Source organism: Tetrao urogallus (genome assembly GCF_951394365.1).
Source record: "Tetrao urogallus genome assembly, chromosome: 2".
In the NCBI taxonomy this organism is placed as follows: Eukaryota; Metazoa; Chordata; class Aves; order Galliformes; family Phasianidae; genus Tetrao; species Tetrao urogallus.
This window is the reverse complement of record NC_136814.1, coordinates 106,613,984-106,640,413: the sequence shown is the minus strand read 5'-3', so window position 1 is coordinate 106,640,413 and position 26,430 is coordinate 106,613,984. Positions and strand designations below refer to the sequence as shown.

General features: G+C 43.3%; 1 protein-coding gene across 1 annotated transcript in view; it reads right to left on the bottom strand.

The window, feature by feature from the left end:
- Positions 1-26,430, bottom strand: part of PKHD1 (PKHD1 ciliary IPT domain containing fibrocystin/polyductin) — a gene marked incomplete at both ends in the record, with an annotated part of 221,724 nt that overhangs the window by 20,120 nt on the left and 175,174 nt on the right. Inside the window, one exon of the mRNA XM_079532472.1 lies at positions 7,896-8,913. Within this exon, the coding sequence (XP_079388598.1) occupies positions 7,896-8,913 (1,018 nt within the window). The remainder of the gene's footprint in view (positions 1-7,895; positions 8,914-26,430) is intronic.

Sequence of the window (26,430 nt, the reverse complement as noted above, 5' to 3'; positions counted from 1 at the left end):
TCAGCACCATAGACAACCTCATTTTAGGTGAATTATAGCAATTTCTTCCCCCTTCTCTGAAATGAAAGTGATCACAATACATCATAGCATTGTGCGAATTAACGTTAATTGATTCGAGTTACCAAGCATTGATGGGCCACTTCTATAATCTGGCCCTTATTGGGAGCTGGAAGGGATGGAGGGAAGATTAGATTGCACCATCCGTTGCTTTGACGACGGCGGTCACCTGACGGCTTGTTAGACAGTTGTACGCTTCTATTGCTGGCCCCAGTGGGGTCGTCAGTAAACTGGAGTGATGTCCAAACATCATTACACGCTGCTCCGATATTAAAGCAAAGGGATTAGCACCTTATTGCAAGCAACCTGGATTTGTCATTGTGCTGTCGTTATCCAATTTCCAGATGATAATGTGACTGTGGCCTGCGGGCGCGAGGTCCTACAGCCAAACTGAGGGCTGTATATATATATACCCATATCCATATATATATATATATGTGTACACACATCCCTACAAAGACACAGAAACCAAAGCCACTTAACCCTTTGCTCACCAGGCTCCTGCTAACAAAGCATGTGGAAGAATTTGTCTCCCTTTTCCATGCGATGTCAAGAGTATGATGTGACAGTGACACGGATTGACCTCAGAGCCAACACAGCTGTCACTCACTGTAATGTCACACCAGCCCAGCTCTACCAGTACAGGCCTTAAACAAGTCAGAATGAGGACAGGATGGACCCCTCAGAGACTTAGCTGTGCTGTGCATTCACACCACGGAAACGATCAGAGGAGTAGATTTTACCACAGGCTCCATTAATGGTTAAGGGGGAAATCACATAGGTGTGTGATGTAAGCCAAGCAGCCAGCACAGAGTGCCTGACCTGGGATCAGGTCTCTTTCCAGTCTCTGAGAAAGCTGATGGGTATCCTCCTGGCTCTCAGGTGTACTCTTGAGCTGATCCCAACAGCTATAGCCTCTTGGAGAAAAGCAGAGAATCAGTGAAGTCTCCCTTTGGACTGATCCCCTTCATTTTTAAATGATTAAAAACCCTCAAAGATCCATATTGTTGCGGAGAATGTATGGCAATAAATCCCTTCTTCCTCTCACAGAGACCTGCCTCTTTGCTGACAGTGGTAGCACTCATTTTCCTGAGTCCTTCCCAACTTCACCTTTCCTCACCTCTGCTCTCCCTTCCCCCTTCCTCCCCCCTGCTCCCTTCTCAGAGGAGCTGATTGGTTTTTGGAAGTCTACAGCTGCCGCAAGCTGTGGTCTCCATCACAGCTACAGTGTGGGTAAAACTTGAATTCCAGTCTGATGAAAAACTGTTATTATCTGATTTGGAGTGGCAACATCAAGCCCCATGACTGTCGTCCAAAGGGATATTACAGAGATTCCTTTGAAAACTTCCAAGGGAAACACTGGTTTTACACAAGGATTGCATACAAAAGGACAGACTACTCTGACCCCATTTTCTTTTTCCCCCAAGTCAAGCACTCAGTTTTATGGACAGACACCACTGTATCCAGCCGTTTCCTGTACTGTGCACTACAGGCAACCTGCACATAAATATGTCTGAAATAGGCAACCTCCCACAGGAAACCTGCTCCAGCAGAGGTTGGACTTGCTGATCCCCTGAGATCCCTTCCAACCTCTATGGTTCTGTGATTCCATGGTGTGTACCTCTTGTTGGCAGATCCTTGAACTGCTGTTTACCAGTTTGAAAAGAGTTAGGAATTAAGAACAAAACGCTGAAATTCATCTTGATTCCTACAACACAATACAATCATGACTTTTTATATGGTATAACACCGTTTATATGTGGTTAGCATCCACTTTAATCCCATTAGGCTTCTCATGCCATCACTCCTACAACAGCCCATTACAGAATCCCAGTCATCTGACTGGAAACCTTATAGGTTTCACAGTAAATTTATCCATGTGTTCCATAATTTAACTAGGTGGCTGAATAGAATCATAGAATCCTTACAGTTGGAAGGGACCTTTAAAAACCATCTAGCCTAACTCCCTGCAATGAACAGGGACATGCACTGTCATCGGGACCCACAACCTTGTGGATGTTCATGTTCCTCAGGTGGTCATAATCTTCACTTATAGTAGGAGGGACGTTGCTCCCCAAGCCCCATCCTACCAAAGCAAACATTTGAGGGCTGTGTGGTGAGCAGTTATCAGAGATCGAGGCAAAAAAGTTGTTAAGTACTTCAGCCTTCTCCTTGTCTGTTATTACCATCTTGCCTGTGTCACTCACTAGGGTGGGCACACACTCCTGGACTTCCCTTTTCTGGTTGAGGCATCTGTAGAAGCCTTTCTTGTTCTTAGCATCACAAGTTCAGTTCAAGCTGGGCCCTGGCTTTCCTGACCTCATCTCTATGTAGCCTGGCTGCTTCTTGATACTCTTCCCACAGTACGTGTCCCTGTTTCCACTGCCTGGGCATTCATTCTCTTCTCACTCTTCAGCTTGACCAGCAGGTCCCAGTTCAGCCACAGCTGTCTTCAGCTTCCTTTCCTAAGTAGCTTCGCTGGGGGATGGCAAGCTCTTGCACACTGAGGAAAGCTTCCAGCTAAGATAAGAGATGTTGGCCAAAAAGGGGGCTCAGCTATTTGTATTTGAGGAATGTTCCCAAGATATTTACAGCAAATTAACTTCATCTGAGTGCTCCAGATAAAGCCCTGATAGAGCATCCAGTGCTGCAGCTCTGGGGTTAGGACTTTTAGCATCCTGCCTTGCCCACCCTGGGAGGGAAAATAGTATTCCCACACAAGTAAAAAAAAAGTTGTCAGTCCCCCCCCTTTCACAGAATCACAGAATCACCAAAGTTGGAAAAGACCTAAAAGATCATCCAGTCCAATCGTTCACCTCTTCCCAATAGCTCCCACTAAACCATGTCCCTCAACACAACATCCAGCCTTTCCTTGAACACCTCCAGGGTCAGTGACTCCACCACCTCCCTGGGCAGTCCATTCCAGAGCTTTCTTAAAGCTCTGTGCAATTACACTCAACAGCCAGCCTAAAACCTGCACAAAGTTTGTTGCCAGGGTCAGGATGTGTCAGCATTAATGCAGTTTGCACCTCCAACGCTGCCTGCTTGTGTGCATGCTGTGTGATAAGGCAATGAATGCTGACTTGTCCCTTAGTTCGCTGGATTGGTTCTGCTGTCTGAATGAGCAGTTCCTTGACAATTTGCTTCACTTTTACTGCTCGAGTCTCAATCAGTGTTAATTCCTTTATTCACATTATCTGTCACATGCTACCCTAAACATAGCTCTTAATAAGGGAAGATTAATGCCTGCAAATTTCCATATGCAACATGTTAAAGTTCCATTAGGCATCAGTGAGTTTCCTGCTTCACTTTGGGGATAGGGACTACATGGCATCTGGAAGACTGTCTGGCTTTTGTATTTCTGATTCTGTATAAAGACACCCACAGAAATTTGCCCATATTTCTGTTGCTGTACTCTCTTGTACTTTAATATACATACTGATATGAGGAAAACTTTGCAAGAGAGAGATTCCTGTCTGTGAATACATTGCAGCAGATATTTAAACACAGATATATAATGAAGGAGAAAGTTATGTGATAACTGCAGGCAGTCTCTGCTGAGCAATGGCCTTTTTGTTGTTGGCTAGAAGCAAGAGGAGCTACAAGTCTGAAGCCACAGGAAGGCTGGCCCTGCGTGAGTGCAGCTTCTATGAGTATCTGAGATTTTGCTCAATCCCAACTGGATTTTGCATCACTCTGAGGTGAAAACATTTCTCTTTTCCTTCCACAGAAAAATGCATAGGTATACTTATCCTGACTTGTAATCCCAGACCCATTATCCTTGCCTGTGCTAGCATGTACTGCCTAAAGAGAGACAGATAGACAGTGGGGATATTACATGTCCCAACAGGAAAACCCTGATTTCATTTCACGAGTTATCTGTGGCCTTATTGCATCAGAAATGTCAGCCATGAGTAATCCCAGAAAGGCTGTGACTGATGGGGAGCAATAAATAACGCAGCAGAGGAGCCCACACGGCTATGTGTGTGTAGGTGTGGAGCTGGTTCTCCCATTTGGTAGTTAGAATTCTCTTGAATATGCATCCCAGGTCTTTCCTTAGTGAGATGGTGAGTATGCAGCTGCAAGCTGGCCCTGCTCTTGTCCTTATAACAAAACATAGGGCCCTGCTTTGATCACTGCTGCTCAAAGATCATGCCCAGATGGAAAGATAGGAACAGCTTCCCGAATGCCAACCAGTAGATCAATCTCCAGTGCAATGAAAATGTCATCTCTGCTTGAAAATATGTAGCTGAAAAGCTTCTTTCCTGGCACACAGAACAGGGTGATCCTCTCCTCTAGGTGATCCCTGCTTACGTCCCACAATGACAAGAGGTTATGGCCTCAAATTGTGCCAGAGGACGGTCAGCTTGGATAACAGGAAACATTTCTTCTCCAAAAGAGCAGTGAAGCAGTGGCACAGCTTCCCAGAGAGGTGATGTGGTCACCGTCCATGGAGGTGTTCAATGTGGCACTGAGGTTTGTGGGCAGTGAGCATGGTGGGAGTGGATTGGGGTTGGGCTTGGTGATCCTAAAGGTCTTTTCCAACCTCAATGATTTGATGATTCTATCCTATATAGTGTGTTTGGTAACCTATAGACTTCTAATAGTGTACTGGTGACCTCATACCAAAAAACTGCAGCTTGCTCCTGACTCGCATTGTAACTCACGTTGCTCTTCTTGTTGATCCTTTTGATCTGATATCAGTAACAGACAGTGAATGAGAGATCACATGTCACACTCTACAACATGTCTTGTAATAGCATAAAGGATAACATTTGCTACCGCAGACTGGAAAGCTTCCTACAGATTTTGCTGCCACATTTTGTGGTGTCCTGCATCATAACAGAAGCACACTATTGAAAATAGTGAAGCTGGATAAAAAAAAGATTGTGTATCTTCAAAGTTTGGCCTAGTTTATCTTGCAAATAACAATTTCCCACTTGTGCTAAAAATGGTACTACTTAGAAAACAAATCAAGTCAAAACAATGACTCTTATGTCCCCAGAGAAGCAAACCCTAATGAGGGTTCACCACTACTGTAAGCCACACTGTGCTTAGTGGAAAAGTTAAGCATGTGAATAGCACTTCCTATCACCAACAGACAGCAGGATGGTACTGGGGTCAGTGGTAGAAAGTTAGAGGATATGGTATTAATTAGAGAAAATAAGTCTTAGACAAATTCAATTTCTTTCTATTGTAGATGGAATATGCTTATACTTGGGTAAGGCTCAGTAGTGCACAACATCAAAAATAACATTATGCAATATCAAGAGCATACACAATAAGGTTGCCAGGCATCAAATCCCATGTCCCCTATTAAAAGCAGATGGGATATTACCTTTTTCATATTTCCCATCTGCTTTTAATACAGATTCAGGATCTGAAGCTGAAATATACTGCTGTCTGTTCCCCTCTCAGCCTTGCTCCTCTCAGCCCTCTCTGCAGATAAGGGCTGCCATCTGGGTTTGCAAATAGAGGCTGCAAGAAGGCTCAAAGGAGCAAGATGAGGACAGAGGAAGGAAGGACAGAAAGGACTGTTTGTGGCTGTGGAGGAGAAAATCACCTTCAGAGATTGAGCCTTGGCACAGAACATCAATAAAAAATTACAGACAAAACTGACCTACAACTAGTTACGTGACAGAGCTCAAAAGGTAGTTCCCATTGGGAAATTATTCTCAAGTGCAGGGCTGTCCTGCACAGTTCTGTTAAAATTAGATGCAGGCCTGATGCTGTACCTACCCACACACATATGTGCATATATGTATCATAGAAATCACAGGATCATTGGGTTAGAAGGGACCTTTCCAATCCAATCTCTTGCTAAAGCATGTTCCCTACAGCAGGTTACAACTCCAGAGAAGGAGTCTCCACAACCTCTCTGGGCAGCCTATACCATTGCTGCCACTCTCACAGTGAAAAAAACATTTTCCTCATGTTTGTATGGAACTTCCTATGTTCCAGTTTGTGTCTTTCTGTCACTGGGCATTGCTGAGAAGAGCCTGGCCCCATCCACCTGACATAATTTCCTCTTAGTGAATCCGTGTTGACTGATAACCTCTTTTTCTTCCACTTGCCAGGAGATAACATCCAAAATAAGCTCCTCCATCACATTCCCATAGGTGGAGCTGAGGCTGTAGGTGCCTGACTCCTCCTTCTTGACCTTTTTGAAGACTGGAGTGGCATTGGCTCTGCAGGCACATCTCCCATTCTCAATGACTATTCAAAGATGATAAAGTGGGAAATCACTTCTGCCAGCTCCCTCAGCATTCATGGGTGCATCCCATCAGGATCCCTGGATTTATTTGCGTTGATTTTGCCTAGATCATCTCTGACCACATCCTCCTTGACCAAGTGAAAATCCTCCTTTCCCCAGACTGTCTCTCTAACTCCAGGGTCTGGGATTCCTCATGGGCAAACTTAGCAGTAGAGATTGAAGCAAAGAAGACATCCAGTACCTCTGCCATCTCAGCATCCCATTACCAGGGAACACACCTCATTCAGCAATGGGACACTTTTTCCCCTGTGATCACTTTGCTACTGACATACTTAAAAAAGCCTTTTTTGTTGTCCTTGACCCCCTGCTAGAATTAATTCCAAATGGGCCTTAGCCTTCTTTGTGGCATTCCTGTAGGCCCTGATAATATTCCTGTATTCCTCCCAAGTTGCCAGACCACTTTTCCACATTCTATAGAATTCTTTTTCCATTCATGTTTTTTTTTTTTTCTATGATCTTCTTGCTCATCCCTGTGTGCTTCCTGCCACCTTTGGCTGATTTCTTAAGGATCTTGAGCTTGGAAGAAGGGATGCTTGAATGTCAACCAATTCTGGGCCCTTTCAATGTTCTAACCTATGGGATACCTCCAAGTAGGTCCTTGAAGAGGTTAGAAGTGGCTCTTCTGATGTTGAGGGTTGCAATCCTACTTATTGCCTTATTTTTTTCATTTCCTTCACTATCTCACGGTCGCTGCATCCAAGGCTGCCCACAGCCTTCAAATTCCCAGCTACCCCTTCCCTGTTTGCCCCTACAAGGTCAAGAAGCATACCTCTCTTTGTTGTCTCCTTCACCACCTGCATCAGAAATTTATCTTCCATGCACTTTATGTATTATGCATGAAAATATGTATATACAGTACTTAGAAAATGCAATTTTTTTTTTTTCTTCTGGCTTTACGTATTAAAGCATACGAATCAAGGTGGTCAGGCACTGGGATGGGCTGAAATGGGCTGTGCAGGGAAGTGGTGGAGTCACTGACTGTGGAGGTGTTCAAGAAACGTTTGGACGTTGTATTAAGAGACAAGGTATAGTGAGAACTATTGGTGACAGGTGAACAGTTGGACTGGATGATCTTGTAGAGGTCTTTTCCAATCTTGGTGATTCTATGATTCTAAAGTTTAGGCCTGAGAGTGATTCAGGGCAATCACCTGTCTACCACAGCACATTTATAAACGCTCATAGATTTCATTGTTAAGAAGTTAAGGGCTTCAGTAGTTTGAACTCTTAAAAATCACTGAGTTTACCTACTACTTTATAATTTCATGGCAGACTTGCATAAAATCCATTCCTGGATTAAAATATCATGGACAGCTTTGTACTACATAGACATCCATGAGCACCAAGAAAATGTCATGATAATTTGGCTAGATCAGAGTCAGGACTTTAGTTAATACTTCACCACAGCTCTGTTAGGGAAACTTTTTAATGTGCTTTACCTCAGTCATATTTCAGTAAATGGGGAACTTACTATGTATCTTATTAAGCAGGTCAAGTGATTCGATTCACTCAATCCACTTTAATCAGCATCAACATTTTTTTTAGGATATTGCAGGAGCACACTTACCTCCTATTATCTCTTCCTGAGAACAGTAAGTCAGGCTGATTCACCATTATAGTATCAACCGGTAAGCCCAGGACTGTCTGAAGGTCTCCAGTCTGATGAGCATTGATAATTGCACGAGCCAGGATCTTTAAACTGTCAATTGTTAAGGAATGCTGGAACTCATTTATTTGGTGGCCTGGTGGATCACCAAATTCAAAAATCAGCACTTTTGATGGACCAGCTGCATCAGACGACTGCACAACTCGAGCATTTACTGCTGCTCTCCCTTGTCCCCGTGATCCAGATCTGCTATGAAAGGTCGTGCAAAATGTCATGTTGGGGCAGTGATATTTCTTTTTGCTAGCATTGTCTGAGATGACTTCCAACATGCTTTCACCTCCCGGCACTCGATAGACTATTCTGACTTGATCATGACCAACCTGCAAGAAATCAGCCAACTGATGCATGATATTTGCCTCACCCTCTTCCCCAGTGGTCTCAGTCACAGTGAAAGCCACATGAAGAGAAAGGCCAGTGACTATTTCCACAGGCTCCTCTTCATGAAGAAGGACATAGAGAAGATTGTCCTCAAAGCTAAAATAATTGGTTCCTGCCCCTTTATTCCACGAGAAGGAAGATGGAGTTGGAGAGATATATTTCCCTTCAGTGAAGACACGAAGGCTGAGGGGTTCATTGTAGAAAATAGCAAGGGGCAGTCTGGTTGAGTTCTGCCCACTGAGGAGGTAGAGTCTGAAAATCAGAGGCGTTAGGTCTGGGAAGCAAACTGTTGTGAGTTTGGTGGTTGGCAGTACAGAGAAGAGAGCAGAAGGGTGCTGTGCAGAACGACACGATGCATCTGAAGCTCCGTCACTGAAGGTATCCATAAAGCTGCCAGTCACTGCTACTACTGGAAGCAGCTCCTGCTTGACCATGCTGGTGTCTAAATTTTCCAGGATGACAAATGCATAGTCTGCCTGTTTGCAGAAGTAGCCTTGTACTGAGGGCTTGAAGACACACTTGCTGTCATCTCTGTAAATTCCTGGAAGGACAAGCAGAGGTGGGGAAAGGAAAAAAAGTATCAGATGTCATCTCAACACTTTGTGCTACAGCTGCATATTTTCCCATTTGGTGCTCAAAGTCACTTTTGCAGGTGCTAAAATTCTAACTAGTTTTGAGAGGTCTGGACACTATTGGTATTAAACAGGTGGAAATTACATCTACCTGAAGAAGACCTTAACCTGAAAATAGTTGAGAATTGGTAGTACGTGGGCTGCTCTGAAAGTAATGCCTTCTTTTTTATGATGCTTATCGATGTTGGTGGGATGACAGTAGAGGTGGAACCTTCCCAGCAATATGCTATTACATGTTGTTGCCATGTGACACATGGCAGCAGAGGGGCAGTGACAAGACGTGTCACTACTATGAGTCAGAATCAAAACAGAGGTCCATGGACTGGCAACATGTGAATTCCTCATTGAAGAAAATGTTCAAGACACAGATCTCAGTAGGTAAAGTGATATACACTGTCTTTGGGATAGAAAATGGGTTTGATCCTTCTGGATTTCCTGGAACCCAGACAAACCATCAACTCTGATAGCTACGTCACGATGCTGGCTAAGCTGAAGACTTGAACTTTCAGAGTCAGGCCAGAGAAGACAACCTTTCTCTCACAGCCCCAATGACAGTCTGAAGACCACGGACCATGTAGTCCATCTTGGCTGGGCCATCCTACTACACCCACAGTCAAGTCCGAGTTTTGCATACCCTAACTTCCATCTGTTCAGGCTGAAGAAAAATGGACTGCCTGGGCAACATCTTCCTAGCAACAACGCTATCATAATAGCTGTGGAACAGTGGATCATCTCCACTTGTGCAGATTTTTATGAGCAAGGCACACGGATTCTAGTTCATCACTAGTGAAAATACACAGCTAATGGTGGTGACTGTTGAAAAACTGTGTTTTGTAGCTGAGAACTTGCTCTATCAAATAGTGTTATTGTGCTCTCTGCATCTGTTGTAGTTTCCACGGAAACAAATAAGAGGCATTACTTTCAGAGTGCCTTACGCATATTTGCCCTGTTCATTCTAGACAATTAATTACATCCACTGTTGAAGGAGTAAGTATGACAGAAGGACAATTGCTCTAAGTCATTTGGACCTCTTAGGGTAGCTATACCTGTAAGTATGACCCATGGGAATGCAAAAGCAACTTTAGGGAATACTTCATGTGAACATTTTTCATGAAATGTAACAGGAGCTAAGACACTTCCATATAATCCAGAATCTGCAAGCCAATCCCTTTCTAAGTGTCTGAGGAGATGAGTCATTAGAACCCTTTTATGGATCTGTGCAAAGGAGATATAGTCCATGCAGTCCTCTGAGTTAGGATACGTTACATCTGATCAAATGTAAGTCTCTGCTTTAACATGGGAGAAATTGTGCCTCAGGCCACAGTGATGAGATCATCACTGATTATAAAGAGAGAATAAAAGTAAATGAGTTCAAATACAGGCACCAACAACATAAACACTTCTGCCCGAAGCATCGTAGGAAAAGATGTGTGTTTCTGTTTTTCCTTCCTTCCTTCAAAACAAAATCAAAGGAGGAATTTGCTGCCATAGCCAGCTATAATCCTCCTTTCCTCCCAAGCCTGCTCTCCCCTAGTTAGCTGTGCTTGTGAGTGCATTAGGCAAATCTCAGCCAACGTCTAAACTTACTGAGCTCCTTGTTCAGTAGTCCTGGGGACGTGTATACAGATCAGCAATGTTTAGTATTAATGATAAAGAGAGAGACATTCGTGAGAGCCACAAAGTTCTGAATGAATAGAAGGGCATTTGTGCCCTTTTAGAGGCACGACATCACAACTGGGAAAGTCATTGCTAGAAGAAAATGACAGGCTGCTGGAAAAGAGAGGAGCTTGGAGAAAGCAGGCTGGCTCCTGGAATCCCATGGACATTTACCTATGACTTATTTCAAGGGGATTCCGCATGTGCAGACTCAAAGAGCATTTCTCACTCCATTCGTCACAGAGGAAAACAGTGAAATTACACAAATGTCACAGGCTGCTCAGGAAGGAGGTCCCAGTGAGACAAGACCTATAGAAAAAACACTCTGTTTTCAGACACCACCTTGTTGTTTTCCCTTTTCTCCCTTTTTCTTAGCTTTACCTTTCCCTTTCTATCTGTACCAGAAGGACTGTTTTGCAATAGGTGTCTGCTAGGGGCAAAGGGAGAGGGAGCAGCATCTTTGTTCGCCCTGCAGCACGCAGCCAGCCCCAAAGGTTGGCAGATCTCATTTGCTCTGCTGGAAATGTTCAAGTCACTCCATCTCCCTCCAGAGACACGAGACCTGCCAATATTTTGTGATTTCCTAGGACTTCCCTTTGCCTTGCCACGCAGCTTTGCTCGCCTCCCTGCACGCCCATGCATGCACACGCACTGCTGCTCGTCTCCTTCCAAACGGCCTTATCTGCCACTCACAATTTCTGCAGCCTGCAATTTTGATCACTTTTAAATGAAACCCATGCTGGCCTTAGTAATCATAATGTCATTTGCAATTTACCACAAAACACGTTTATTCAGTTAGTAGCACATTGGAGAAAGAGAACTCCATATGAACTCGCCGCTGAAGCCCTAATCTGATTATTTCCTCATGAAAATCCAAGCAGGGGTGCTTGTAAGAGGGGCCTGAGAGGAGAGGGAAAAAGTGAGGCCTGGCCACAGCTGACTCTCATAATCAATGCGAACAGATAAGCGACACGGTGCGTCAGGGCCAGCAGCTAATCCGCCCCAGGGCTTTCCTCTAAAAAAGGCCAGGGTGGACAGGGCTTAATAAATACTGAGTGACCACCGAACATTGAGCTGACATGTGCTATTTACATTGGCAATGAGCAATAACAGTGATAAATTCCAGAAGCTCCCCTCGTTCGTAAATGGGGTGAAATCTGATTAAACGGGTTCTATTTGTGCGCGCGCGTGCGTTTGCACTTATGTTAGAGATGGAAAAAAAATGGGGGGAAAACAAGAGAAATCAGTGAGTCACACAGCAGGGGGGGTTGAATCTAGACGGTCGTCGTGGTCCTTTTCAACCCAGGCCGTTCTCTGATTCATTCTATGAGTCAACTGGAGACCCTAGGAATGGGTGGGAAGATGGAGGAGACGTTGTGTGCCCTGCTTAGTGCGTGAAAGAGAGAAATAGGAGACAGAAAGCATCTGCGCCTTTGCTTTCCGCAGATTCCCGTACCATCAAACCAACATTACTATTTAATTATAGATATAACATGCACGCACACACGGCCACACACAAACATATATATCTATATGAGATTTGAGCACTCAGGTTGCTTCTAGGGCTCCTGACAAATATTAACTTTGTGTCAATATTTGTCCTTCCTGTCGTGAAATGAGGATTTTCCACCTCATTTCACATTTGAAAAGAAAAATGTGCCGAGGGGGTCCTCTTTGCTTAGGAAAAAAAAAAACAAAAAAAAAACAACAAAAAAAAACAGCCAACAACAACAACATCTCATATCCTTTATTTAGAAAAATGGAGCGGGAGGGAAGGAGGGAAGAGTGCTTTTAAAATAGATGTTTTGACTTAAAGGCACATAGAGTCCTTTGCAAGTCTCCTGCCTTTTCCCCAGTTCCCCAACGCCAAATAAATAAAATAAAATGAAATAAATTCTACATTTAAAATCGAATGAAATACATCAACATTAATGATTTTCCCCTTCAGGTTAACACCACCATTTCCTTCAATAATTTTTTACCCGTTTCATGATAGATCTCACAATTCATGGTACAAGGAAAAATACAGTAGTTTTTGGGGGGGTTGTTTTGTGTTTTGTTTTTTTTTTTTTTTTGACAAAAACAAAAGGCAACGTCAGGTTTTTATCAAAATAAAATAAATCTCCCACAATTTTCTTTCCATCTGACTGGATTTGCCCGTCAGTTATTTCTAATTTAACTACAATTATAGTTACGAAAATATAAAAGCAAGCAGGGGAGGGAGAGGGAGAGGAGAGATAAATGGGATGCTGTTTAGAAATTGCGATTCATTGGCCTTGGGCTGGCCAGCACATATCTTTGCTGAGGGGGAAATATTCATCAGCATTAACTGTTCCTTTTGACCCGCTGACATTCAAATGTGAAATAAGAAAGGCCCAGCAACAGGACTTGGGAAATGTGGCAGTGTGCAAAGGTAAATTATTCTGAGTTCAGTCATTTTTGTCGTGCAAAAGGTTTTCTATGTTTCTTGAGTTCAGATGTCCCCTGTAAATAATTTTGGACCCAATTCTTCTATCCAATCCCTAGCACAGGCTCCTCGTGCTTTTGTGCTCATCCTTTGAAACCAATGGCATTAATCTTGTAGATCTTCGTGTGCAGAAGTGCAGGCGAGCCTGTCACCTTCAGCAGATGTTGAGACAAGTCATTCCCCATCATTTTTAGAAACCCCACTGATTGTAAATTAGGAATATCATGCAACTGAATGTACCAGTTTCCACATAGAGGGTAAATATACTGATACGTCTCTTCTGCACAACTAGCAATATGACGAGAGGGAATGGCCTCAAGTTGCACCAGGGGAGGTTCAGGTTGGATACTAGGAAAAATTTATTCTCTTTTAAAAGAGTGGTCAAGCAGTGGAATGGGCTGGTCAGGGAGGTGGTGGAGTCACTGACTTGGAGGTCTTCAAGAAATGCTTAGATGGGCTACTAAGGGACATGGTGCAGTGGGGAATTACTGGTGGTAGGTGGATGGTTGGACTGGATGGTCTTGGAGGTCTTTTCCAACCTTGGTGGTTCTATGACTCTATGACAAGCAATGCCAGGAAGTTTTTGCACACAGTGTGCGCTGGGAACAGACACATGGCAGTGCATGGAGGTGAGAGTGATTGCTCATACATTTGTGTAAGCACGTGTGTGAGACAAGGGACCAGTGTGCGTATAAAAAGAGTGTTTGCTTTAGGCTGCTAATTCTTTCTCCTAAAGAAAATGATTTTTGAAGGAAATGAGCCTCATAAGATCACACGGTGTGTGAGGTTTTAAGTTCTCCTGTTTATCACTCCTTCATAAAAACCACTGAACCTCCTAGCCAATTTCAGTCACATTTGGGGACTCAGTGATACTGTGTTCCTACAAGTTCTGCTGAAGTGGATGCCCAAGCAGAGAAAAGATGGTTACTAGTGCACGCACAGAAAGAAAGAATGTAGTGTAAGCTCACCAATCCCATGAACCCCAGGATCTGCACTGGTCCTTTCCTTTGCCTTGCACATCCATAGAAAAATAGGCATAGAACATGAAATACTTGTTCTTGTGTCTACTGTTCTCATGTATGGACATGGCCACACACATTCATAATATTTGTTCATTATGAAATAAAATACTATTTCTATCTTTCACATACCTATACATGTATTACGTGAGCACTAACACTTTAGAGCTTGCCCATGCCTAAGAGGTAATATGTGCTATAAATAAGAGTCTGTCTTTCAAAGTTGCAAACTTTTTCAGTTCCCAGATAGTATAGTAATACATCGACCAAAAGAAGCACACAAGTCTTCACAGGAGACTCTGGAGGCACATCCAGGCTAGGATGATCTCCAGCAGTGGTCAAAAGGAAATGCCTAGAGATTGTATGAGAACAGGATATTTTTATAGCAATGCTCTCATGTTCCCCAAGCTGTCAGAGTTTTAAAGCTCTAGAACTCCTTGAGTTAAAGATAACATCTTTGGTCTTTGCATTTGAGAGAGAATATCAAACTCAAAGAATATCAGAAAGTTTGAGAGGATAACCTAGGTATATCTTAAGCCCTCTCAGGTGAGATGAGTCTGACAGTCTGAGATGCCCAGCCTTGTGTCGAACTGCTTATGGGGGCAAAGCATTTCTAAGATGCCATGCTGCCACCACAAGAATAACTTGGCTGTCCATGCCCTGAAGATAAGACTGGAAATGAGATTCTAAAGGCATTCCATCCACCAAAACAAAAGCAGTACCAGTGCAATGGCCAGCTCTTTGCCCTTGAGCTGGCATGGCACACCCTGCACTATCAGAGAAGGTAGTGGCCACCTGCAGATAGAATTTTTGGACAGGTTTCTTACTTGTCTTAACTTCTGGAGTGAACCCAGGAATGTTTTTGTAATCTGCTGGGTTGCCTGTGATCAATGCCTTGGCTCAGAGCAGTTCTCTTGATGTAGCAGAAGCAACCAGGGGGATACTGCACCTGTTCCCAAGCACTTTTTGACTCAGAAGTACATATCAAGTCCGCTTCTGCTATTGTCAGCATGTCCCAGAGCAGCTTGATCACCACTTTAATAAACTCTCTTAGAAAGGCAGAAGTAGAGAGGATTTTTGCCCTTGTTACCATTATTGATTGGGGAACCTGAGTCTCTTTAGCCATCTTAGCAACACAAAGTCCCCCGTGATTTCCACTCAGGGAATAACTCTAACGTGCAGCCAAAGGAAACGTAAGTTGACATTATATTGTGCATGGGAGGAGAAAGGATCAAACTGCTGAATTACTCTTGTCCTTTGTGATGCAGAGGACACTCACAGGAGAGCATGGATCAACACAGGCCTTCTAGGATCCACCATTGTATAGCTAAGGGGTACCAACTGGGGGATTTGTATAGCTCCTAGGACCCAGGGCTCTGACTAGAGCTTTTTAGATCGTCTCATGAAGCAAACAGAAAAACGGAATCAAAGTATTCCCACAATTTTATCCGCTACCCATCATTCAAGGAGCCAATAGGAGGCATTCAAGGCCAGGCTGGATGTGGCTCTGGGCAGCCTGCTCTGCTGGTTGACGACCCTGCACATAGCAGGGGGTTAGAAGTGGATGAGCACTGTGGGCCTTTTCAACCCAGGCCATTCTATGATTCTATGATAGCTGGGTATGGGAGGGATACTGCCTCCCAGAATAGACAATTAAAAGAGAAAAACCCAAACAGAACTGTCTTCCTGCCCAAATTATTTCGCCTTTGAAAAAATGAGCTATTCTGCAAAAGCCAATCTGTCTCTTGTGTTGCTACCAAAGTTCTTCTCCATTGCATTTCCCTTCAAGTCACTAGTGGCTTCCTCCAGTTGCATTTAAAGCCCAGAAGGACTTTTCTCCTCTCCCAAACCAGCAAAGCCATTGCATGAATCTTCAGAAAAAGCACTCTGTTCAATGCAAAGCGGCAGCAAGCATCAGAGGTTTTGCCAGCATGGTTCCAACCACCGGCTCCCCAGCCAAGGAATGATAACACTGCCACCACCACCCCAAAGCAGAACAGCAATTTCATCAGATTCCAGACCCCCAAAATGAACGTGGCTGTGCCATGCACTGCTCTGAGCTGCAGATATAATGAGTTTTGAATGGGAAGTCCCGGACACAATAAATCTGTGCCATATGTGACCATTTCCTGTGTCAGTTCCTTTCTCATAACCAGTGGAGGCTTCGCCCTCCCCCTTGCTTTCCCTTTCATGACCCCACACCAGGGCTCTGAAATCTTTCAGGGCTGCTTATGGGCCTGGGGCCTTTCTACAGCAGTTGCATAAATAAATGAGTTTGACAGCAGACATCGTAACGGTTAGCAGTAATGTGTGCTCCACACAAGTGCCAGCACTACTCACTGGAGAAATGGAGGAGGGAAGAGGTCGTTTTGTTACTGCAAACAAAAGTATGTTCTCTGACAAGTGGTGAAAGAATTAGTCAAATAAACTTGAACTCTGTTAAGACCATCGCTTCCAGGTTTTGTTACGGGCTGGAAGGTTCTCAGCTTCTCTCTCCCTTCTTGGCCGGCACTTACTGCAAAGACAAATCATCCTTTTCTTCTGCAAAAATAAAGTTTGGGGGTAAAATGAACGGCCTCAAAATAAAATCTGCGAGGAACTCCATTTTACTATTTATTATTATCATTTCTTCCCAATGAGAACAGGTCTTTGGTCCTGGGAACAGACTCTAAAAGAGACTGATTTTCCATTAGAAATGAGCCAGAAGGAAAACACCACATACCTGTATGTTTTGGAAGTATTCAAGCTAGAATTATGCTTAAGATTACAATTATTTTTTATGAGTAAGTCACAGGAGAAGGGGAGAACAAACCAGTGATCATCATTTGCCCTAAAACAGTTCCCTCTTTTCTTTTTATTTTTTGTTAATCATGAGCAAATCAAACATTTTGACTAAATAACAGAATTATGCTAAGTTTCAGGTTGATCTGAGAAATGATCGTGTTCTGGGACGCTGTAAAATTCTTCCCTAAAACTATTTTATTGAAAAGCCCTTTTTCCCCCAGATACACCAACGAAGCAATGGTATGAAGCAATTTAATTAGCATACTGAAGTAGTATGGTCAGCTCGTAGAAGATTCATAAAGATAAGCAGGAAGCAAGGAAGGGGGGTTGGTTTCCTACATCCAATCTGAAGAGAACGAACATATATATATATATAAAGTGTTTCCAACTGGGAGATGCAGGTTAGAATTTCTCAAAATCATGTTTCTAGTTAAAATACTAAATAAATAAGTAAGCAAATAAATAAACAAATAAAAACCAAGATCCTGAAGCCTACTGATTAGGAATCAGTCAGACTATTTTTTGTTAAAGAGTTTTATTAATTTCTCTTGTGAGCAATGCAAGTACAAGTGGTACCCATGGGTCAAACAAGTGAGGTGAGTTCTTGAGTTCCCTCCCTACGTTGTCCAATAGTTTTTTATCAGCAGCCTCATCTCTTTTTTTTTTTTTTTCTCCTGGTTTTTCCTTCTTTCTTTTGCTCAACTAAGTTATAGAAAAAGTTAAAATGTTGTTTGTACCTTACTCAGCTGAAGGCTTGTGCTCATGATAGAAAGATTCACAAGCACGAGAGTATGTGAGACACATTAGTGTGGTTTTTAGCAATATTAGTCCTGTACTGACTCTGAAGTTGAATCTTAAGGCAGAAGAAGTTCATTACAGGTACAGACAGCTATATTATACCATGACATATTTATGAGAATGAACAGTAATAGGAGGCAAGTACTTTAAGCCTTAGAAGTTGAAATGAATATGAGAGCACAGTGCAGAATCTGAACACCTATGAAAACATATGAAGAGATAAAATTTGAGATACAAAGGCTAGAGCCATTACTAAAGCACATGGAATGGGATTCATCACATTAATTTTAGCTGCTTAAATGTTAAGCATCTAGTCTAAGCTAATTGTCTTGTCTAGCTGCTCATCTAGACAATAATCATTAGAGAGAGACTTTTAGAGGGTCATTCATTCTCTCTTTCCCTTGGATGATTGTATCACATCTGGAGATATCTGTCTCTAGTTCTACATGGGGAAGCCAGGTAGCTAACTTGGACTGAAAGCCTGTCTTTTGGACAGCTAAGTTAGGTGACATAAACCTACCTCCTAATGATGTAGACGGGGAAGCTTAGAGAATAATCAGAGTTATAGGCGTTGGTATTCATTGAACATTTTGAAATTAGTGGGAGACTGTTGCTCTGTTCACACCTCTAAAGTAGCCGTACTCTCTGGTTATGAACAGGGGAAAAGTCAGGAAGCACAGAAGTAGAAAAATAACAGCAAATGAGACATTTGAGCAAACAGCGAGAGCCTGTAAAATTAATTTCTAACCTCTGGAATCACAGGATGAAGGGAGGTTTGTTTCAAACACAGCTCTAAGAAACTCCAGTGCATTCGTAGGCATAGTCCTAAAGCACCATACCTACACTGAGCCCCAGGAAAAATAGGTCGGAAGAGATTTCTGGATGTTCCTTAGCTCAGTCTCTCCCTCAAAGCAAGGCTAACCACAAAGTTAGATCAGGCTTCCGAGGGCTTTATTCCAAATTATAGTTTATCTGCTGTTAGGCTTTTATACATCTACTGGGACAGATTTCACTGTTTGGAGTATGTCCAGAGAAACCACCAGGGTTGAAAATTAACTCAAACAAGGTCTGAGATCACAACGATATTTTCATACATAAGATCACACACACGCAGGATGGTTTGAAGAAGCTTTTGAGGCTTGCTTTTGAAAATAGTTTTCAAAATACTTTTGCATATAGTCCTGTGTGCTTGTTTCAGGCAATCCAAGCCCTGTTCTTGTCCTTTTAGAATCCTCTGGACAGACAAAAAAGGAGATTTGGAGCTGCAAGATCTGATGTACTTCACCAGATAGTGCTCTCCATCTACAGTATAACATCAAAAGAATGTCGAGTCCTGATTGCATGGTATAATGCCCTCGTAACAAAAAAAAATAATAACTACACAGGCAGAGCATGGCAAGCACCCATGAAGTCCTGAGTGTCCCACTCTGATGGGTAGGCATGGCTCCTTTTGCATTTTATTCCTGATTTACCAGTGAGTCGTTTGAAATTTCAGACAACCCTTGGAGTTATTTTGGCCAGGGAGTATATTTAAAACTCATTGTGCCTAATGTTGTCTTTCTACAATTGAGAAGTAATCAGGAAAGACATGAAAATAAATAGACAAGTGAGAGGCAAAATGAAATATGAAGTGGCTAGAAAGGAGTCTGCTCTCTAATGTATTTTTTCAGCTTATTATTGTAAAAGCCCAGAGCAAAAGAATAGCTTTGAAGAGTCTTTTGTTAATAGTGGCAAGGCTGTCTTTTTATTTTTCTTAACTTTTTATTTATTAGCCATGCTGCACATGGTACTTCCATAAATGATGGCAGGGTTTCAGTTACAAGGACTTGTTTAGTCTGAAAACATCCCAGCCTGCAATGGGAAGCTGAAAAGAGAAGTAACAGCCTGCTGTCTGGTGCTTGAAGGGACTAAAACTGAAACCCATTTGCTCTCTGCTTCTCCCTGTGATTTCTGCTGTTTGAGCTTGCAGAGGTTTGGATGTCTCTGTTTGGATGTGTAAAATGCATTCCCAGCAGGCCACTTCCTCAGGTGGTCCATGCGATGACAGCTTGATGCTTAGGCCAATGTAAGACAGCTGAGGTTCTCATCCTGCCTGAGAATAAAATTATAAAGCTGCATTCCTACAGGGGGTAAGGATCTCATGCTGCAGACTGCAGATTTTCACACAGAGGGTGGTGAGGTACTGGAACAGGTTGCCCAAGGAGGCTGTGGATGCCCCATCCCTGCAGGCATTCAAGGCCAGGCTGGATGTGGCTCTGGGCAGCCTGGGCTGCTGGTTGGCGACCTGCACACAGCAGGGGGTTGGAACTGGATGAGCATTGTGGGCCTTTTCAACCCGGCCATTCTATGATTCTATGATTGCTGCATAAACTTATTGAGGGTCCGTAGCTCATGCTCAAGCCCTAAAATATGACAATCAGTAACATCTTTGATCTCTCAGCACTGGGATGCTAAGCATTTATTTACCATTGCCCCGAATATGTGGTTAAGCATACAAATGTTCAATTGCTACAAAATTTCATTCAACTCCATCATGTGGGAATTCGCTAGCTGAGAGCAGGAAGCCAGGCAGGTGCATTAAGTTTATTTGTTTCTTTGAGACTTTTTAGTGCTTTCATGCTGGTGAACAAAAGAGGTCTGAAACCAAGTTAAGATAGGCAGAGCAATATAGGATTGCCCAAGGCTGCTGAGCTTAGACATTCCGCTGGTATTTACAGGATGCTCTTCATGCATAATAATCTATATTATCTAACCTTTCATGAAAAAAAATGACAATGTGTACAATTTTGGATCTATTCTTTTTGGCGTAACACCACTACTTCCAGACAGCATGGTATCATCGAGCACAAGCATGATTTTCACTTTGTTGCTTGACGATAGCAGTATCAGAATATTCTCTATTTTCTAGGCATCCCAATTCATAAACTTCTCTGGCAGGCTACTTGTCTGGCAGAAACCTGAAAGGGTGTTCTGCTGGTTTGGGCCATCAGAAGGCAGCTTTCAGCTCCCACGGTGCCAATAAGAGCCATTCAGTTTAAAGAGCCTAAAAAGAGCCTGTCTGGTAGGTTTTGCTCAGTTCTCAGGTCTCACCTAGCCATTGCAGAGGACACCTAGCTAAAGCCTTGTAGGTATACCGTGTGGGTAGTAGGTGGACAGTTGGACTAGATCATCTTGGAGGTCTTCTTCAACCTTGGTCATTCTATGATGCTGTGACTCACTCTCCCTGAAGACCACAGGCATGCCTTTATGTATAGTTTCCCCGGGGAAGAGCTTTTAGCAGAGATTTCCCTTCCCAACCCAAGTCCTGCCCAGCAGCGCACTACAGTATGTCAAGCACTTGTTCAAAAGTGGTCAAAAATGCATTCACGTTTTCCTGCACAGTGTGTTCCCCTGAAGTTCAAGAAAAGTAAACAATTCTGACATTCCTGCGGTCTGTAATATGAATACCCAACCAAAAGGATGCACTGTGGAAAGGATATCCCCATGCTGCCAATGACACTGAGGGAAGGAGGAACAGGAGGGCATCTTTTTGTGGTGGTTTGATTTTTAGTATTATTTTTTTGCTCTTGATGGCTCACACGGCACAAACACCAGACAGAGAGACCTCAGAAGTAGAGATCTGAATTTAATAAAGCTGTCTGGAGGGGGAGGGAGACAGAAAAGTAGATCATGGAGATAATGCAGGCATAGACAGGAAAAGAGGAAAAGAAAGAACATTAGAGCTGACTGGTAATGACGTGGTTAGATTCAAGTGACCAGAAGTGAAATATTTATCAAAGAGGTGGGACATCAGGTCCTTATGAAGAGAATAAGAAAGAAAAAAGAATATTTATGATTAGAGTATATGCTTCCATGCCACTACAGTGAAGAAAGTCAAAAGGAGAAGAAAAGCAAAGATAACAGCAAGTCACAGCAAGGCAACTAATTTAGCTGCATGATTTCACTATAATTTCAGTGTATTGATGTGATCCTTTAAATTCAGCACAGGTATATCTATAGCTTGCAAGAATTGAGTCACTGCTCAGAAGAATATTCACTTTCAACGTTAATAGCAAATTTCACAGATTACTAAAAGGAGATAGCCAGTTTGCTTCCACATTTCTGCTTTTCTCCTGTTTGGGTTTAGAGAATAAAAGTTATCTGGAGGGTAAGAGGGTGGAGGAGGAGGGTCTTTTTATCCCTACTGACATCAACAGCCCTCTCTGTCAAGGTACCAATGTGACATCTTATAGACCAAGATGTCTTGTAGAGGTCTTAGAGACGCACTGCCAAAGCACCCACCTTGGGTCGCTTTTGCTTTGCTGTTGGTTAGGAAAAGCAAAAAGATACCAGGAGGAAACTAAATGCAGATAGATACATTTTTAATGCATGCATTTAATTTTAAGAACATGCTGGGCACTTCAGTGCTGGATACTGGAACCTAGAGTGGGAGTTTATCCCAATCAGCCCTCTGTGACCCTGCTTCATTGACATAATGTGGTCCTGCCGATTAAAGCACTGGAATCATAGCTCTGCATTTTCCTTCTCTTTCTTACTAAAATTATTGATGTGCTTTGTACAATGTGTAATTGCCATTATCATGTATATATGCCTAGAGCATGTGCAGGGCTGGAACTGAAATAAAGAAGCAAACAAAAATCATGCGATAGGAAGTCTCTGATGGTATGGTTGCAGGGGGGACCACGGCACGGCGAGCTGAAAATAGGATTTGATACTGCTGTGAGTTGGTTTGATAGAGTGAGATTTGATAAGACGAGAAGAAAGGATGCTGTGATCCTCTGGTTTGATACCCTCTTTCTATAATTCAGATTCCCAGCAAAGAACCAGATGCACCAGATAGCACCTCTCTAAGCAACTCAGGTCCGAGCCTCAGCATACAGAGACATCTGGGAGCAGGTCGGATTTACACCACCTGCAGATCTTGCCTGGTATAATACATTCTCTTTTTACTCCCTCCCATTCTTTCTCTCATACACACACAGTAGATTTATTCTTTACATTTAATTTATGCAAGTGAGGCATGGAATACATTTCAGTAATGCCAATTAGATACGCACTAATTTCTTCTCTGTGAAATAGCAGTAAGTAATTAATCAGAATTTTGATCACAACTCAGTTGGCAATTCTAATTGCACTTGCCATTTCCACAGCAAATACAGAATCATTATCTTTTTTGCCTCGTCCTCCCTTCCTAATCAGCCAGTGTGCTAGAAGCAAAACATTTCCAAGAACTAGATATTGTCTCAATCAACCAGCAGCCTTAATACCTTTGGACTGAGGGTTAGTGGGTTCAGTCTGCGGCTGTGTTTTATTTCAAGCTCCATCGTAATTTTAAAGTGAATAGCTAGTGGCAGGCTGGCTGCTTGCCTGGGGCTGGGGGGCTTCTGCCTCATAAAATTACAAGAAAGGACAAAAGCAAGTGGCTCTCTCCATTAAAAACCTTCTGGGAGAGTACTAGAGACACCTAACCTTTGCACAAGTGTCCAGCAGGCATCTAGGGACATATGGATGCTGATCACATCTGTATGGTCACAGCCTGCACCACAATGGTGAGACACCACAACCACATTCTTACTCCAGGTGTTACTGGCCATCTCAGCACAGAATAGGATGCTCAGGGGAGATTGTGTTTAATGGTGGCAGAGTTTATATGATCATTTAGTGATCACCTTGTTCCGCTGGGCTGGAACAAGACCTACTTAAGGTGATCTTCCTGAAAAGTGTCATGGCTGGGGTCCATGAAGGCGGGACGCCTCTTTGCTGTGTGCCAAAAATGATGATAGTGAGACTGTCCTCAAATGGCTTAGCAGTGAAAGAGCAGAAAGAGAAAAGGAGATTTAACACTTTGGAGCTGAGCCCTTCAGGGATCCGAGGGTGCACCTACACTGCTGTATGTCCAGCCTTTGGACACAGCCTGCACCTCACCTGCTGCTGCTTAGAGGAAAGTTTTCGTACAACCTGAGTGTCCTCCAACCGCCGGGAGGGGAGGGGAGGGGAGGGGAGGGGAGGGGAGGGGAGGGGAGGGGAGGGGAGGGGAGGGGAGGGGAGGGGAGGGGAGGGGAGGGGAGGGGAGGGGAGGGGAGGGGGAGGGGAGGGGAGGGGAGGGGAGGGGAGGGAAGAGAAGGGAAGGGAAGGGAAGGGAAGGGAAGGGAAGGGAAGGGAAGGGAAGGGAAGGGAAGGGAAGGGAAGGGAAGGGAAGGGAAGGGAAGGGAAGGGAAGGGAAGGGAAGGGAAGGGAAGGGAAGGGAAGGGAAGGGAAGGGAAGGGAAGGGAAGGGAAGGGAAGGGAAGGGAAGGGAAGGGAAGGGAAGGGAAGGGAAGCAACTCTTGGAATCTGAGCATCTTCCAAGAATGAGTAAGTCAATGCAGCACAGATTTATAAGGACAACAGATCATGCCTCAAATCTAGCTATGAGATAAAAGAAAAGAAAAAAAAGAGCTTTGAAACCAGAGGCAGTAGGATACAATCAGTGTGGTACAAAAACTTCAAATTCAACACAGATACATAAGTAATGGATGATCCTGAAGAGACATTCTGGCTTCATCTTCACTAGTAAATTAAACATGCTCAGGAGTATTCCCAGACACCAAAGCCAACTGACATGGCCTGGCTGCATTCATCTATCAACGTCTCTCATCTTTCAGAACAGGATGGATTCATCCAACATTCCAATTAGGAACATCCCTTGGCACACATTATGTTCCATATTGCACCAAAGACTCATGTGGAAGATTGTTAATTGGCTCAGGACAAAAGCATGCCAGGGGCTGTAGATTTACCTGGAAAATCTACCAGAAGGAACAGGGCATGTCAGTTAGAGAAGTGCCTCGAACTGAAGGAACTGAGCATGAAAACCTGCAGCCATTATAAATTCTAGTCCCCTTACAGAACTGCTTACACAGAGGTGAAGACCAAGCAGACACTGATGGAAATATCTGGCCTTCTCCAGGCATTGTTGGAGGTTGCTGATTTTTTTTCACAGCTGTGTCTTCTTAATCTGTTGCACATTTGCTGCAGTTTACAAGGTTCATGCTGGTGTTTTCTTCTGCTAGAAAATTATTTTAAGCAGGGAAAAACAATTTGAGGCTGCTTACTGAAATAGTTACTAGTAAGGCAAGGAACAACTCCAACCTATCGTGATGTGGAATACCAATCATCAACTATAAAATCATGACACTTCCAAATGTTATCTCCTTTCTCTATTCAGACAGTGTCTCTCTGGGTGGATGATGCTGGACCTAACTCTGCTCTTCAACAGTAGCCTTAGTATTTGAGATCAGTGAGGTTACAACCTCATGTGTTTATGGGAAATGCAATGCTGCATGACGCTGCTGAGTAAGGGCTTTCCCCAGCACATCATGCATAGGCAGCTCTCCCATCCACATGCTCATCAAGATGCTGCATGCAGAGGGACTCCCCAGTTGATATGTGCTAGAGGAGGCCATCTCTCCACCACGGAGGTGACAGGGAGCCTGAAGTTGAGCAGTCTGAAGTGATTGTGGCTTCTCACTGAGTCTTCCTCCATGCTTCCTATCTGCTTTTCTCCATGGTGTATATGTTAGGATTTGGATTTCTGGAGGAGAGACGACTAGATCAGGATTGCCACATGACTTGGGAGCAATATACATACCTGCAAAGTGAGCGGGGGGCTGAGCTGATGCCTCCTGGCTTGAAAACAGGGACATGAAGGGGCATAACCATCATCAGGCTGGGTGACTCCAGGATGTGGTGCTGTTACAAATAGCACTTTGCCTAGAGGCCCATCCAGTTGAATTAGAAAAAAAAAAGAGCCATTAATTAACTTGACTTAAGAGAGGGCTGATGCAGGGCAACATGACCTTTTCTCTATGTCATATGCCACACGGATTTTAGCCTCCCACTGATGCTTTGTCACCGCCAGTCCTTGTTTTTTAGATCAGTGGCTTGCAGGGTGACAGTGACCAAAGGGATTGAGTCAGCAGGAGAAAAGAAAGAGATGGCCTCACTGCATCAGTGATCTGTACACCAATGTAAGCTGAATCCTCTTATCTGTCTAATATCTGTTACACTGCATGGTGAATGTATATGTGTACACACAAACACATGATATGCTATGTGTATATTCAGTTAATATGTCCTAAATCATGGCAGTTTAGGTAACAATTTACATAGAAAACCAAGAATGACATCAGTCTACAGAATGGAGTTTAGAATTAATGCTGCTTGAGTTTTACAAAAAATATGATGGTGGTTCCTACCAGTCAACACAATGAATTGGTGCAATAGCCAACATGCTTAAACCTTGACACTGAACTAACCTGCCTCAGTGATGGGAGGGAACCTGCATCAACAGCCTCAGTACAAACTGGTAAGAATGAAGTGATACTGGGTGAGCAAAATAAAGATCTCCAGCGAGGTTCCCTGGGTCAAAACTGATAACATGCCTCCTGGTCTCTGTGTGGTTGGGAATTAATTGAAAACAAGGGCTTCTGAGGATGAGAAGTTATCTCATTTTGGGGTGCAGTCACACTTGAATTCTAACACAACACAAAATTTTAAAAGAGAAGTAAGGACAATGCCAGGGTCAAGAGCTTATGTAGGTCATGAATACAAGGCTTGTAATAAGCTGGCATGTCGGTCCCTCAGAACCACGGACATTTTTATTTTATATGGTGAGCTCTGCTATCTTAAAATGGGTGAGCTGTGGCATTTTTCATTCTTTTT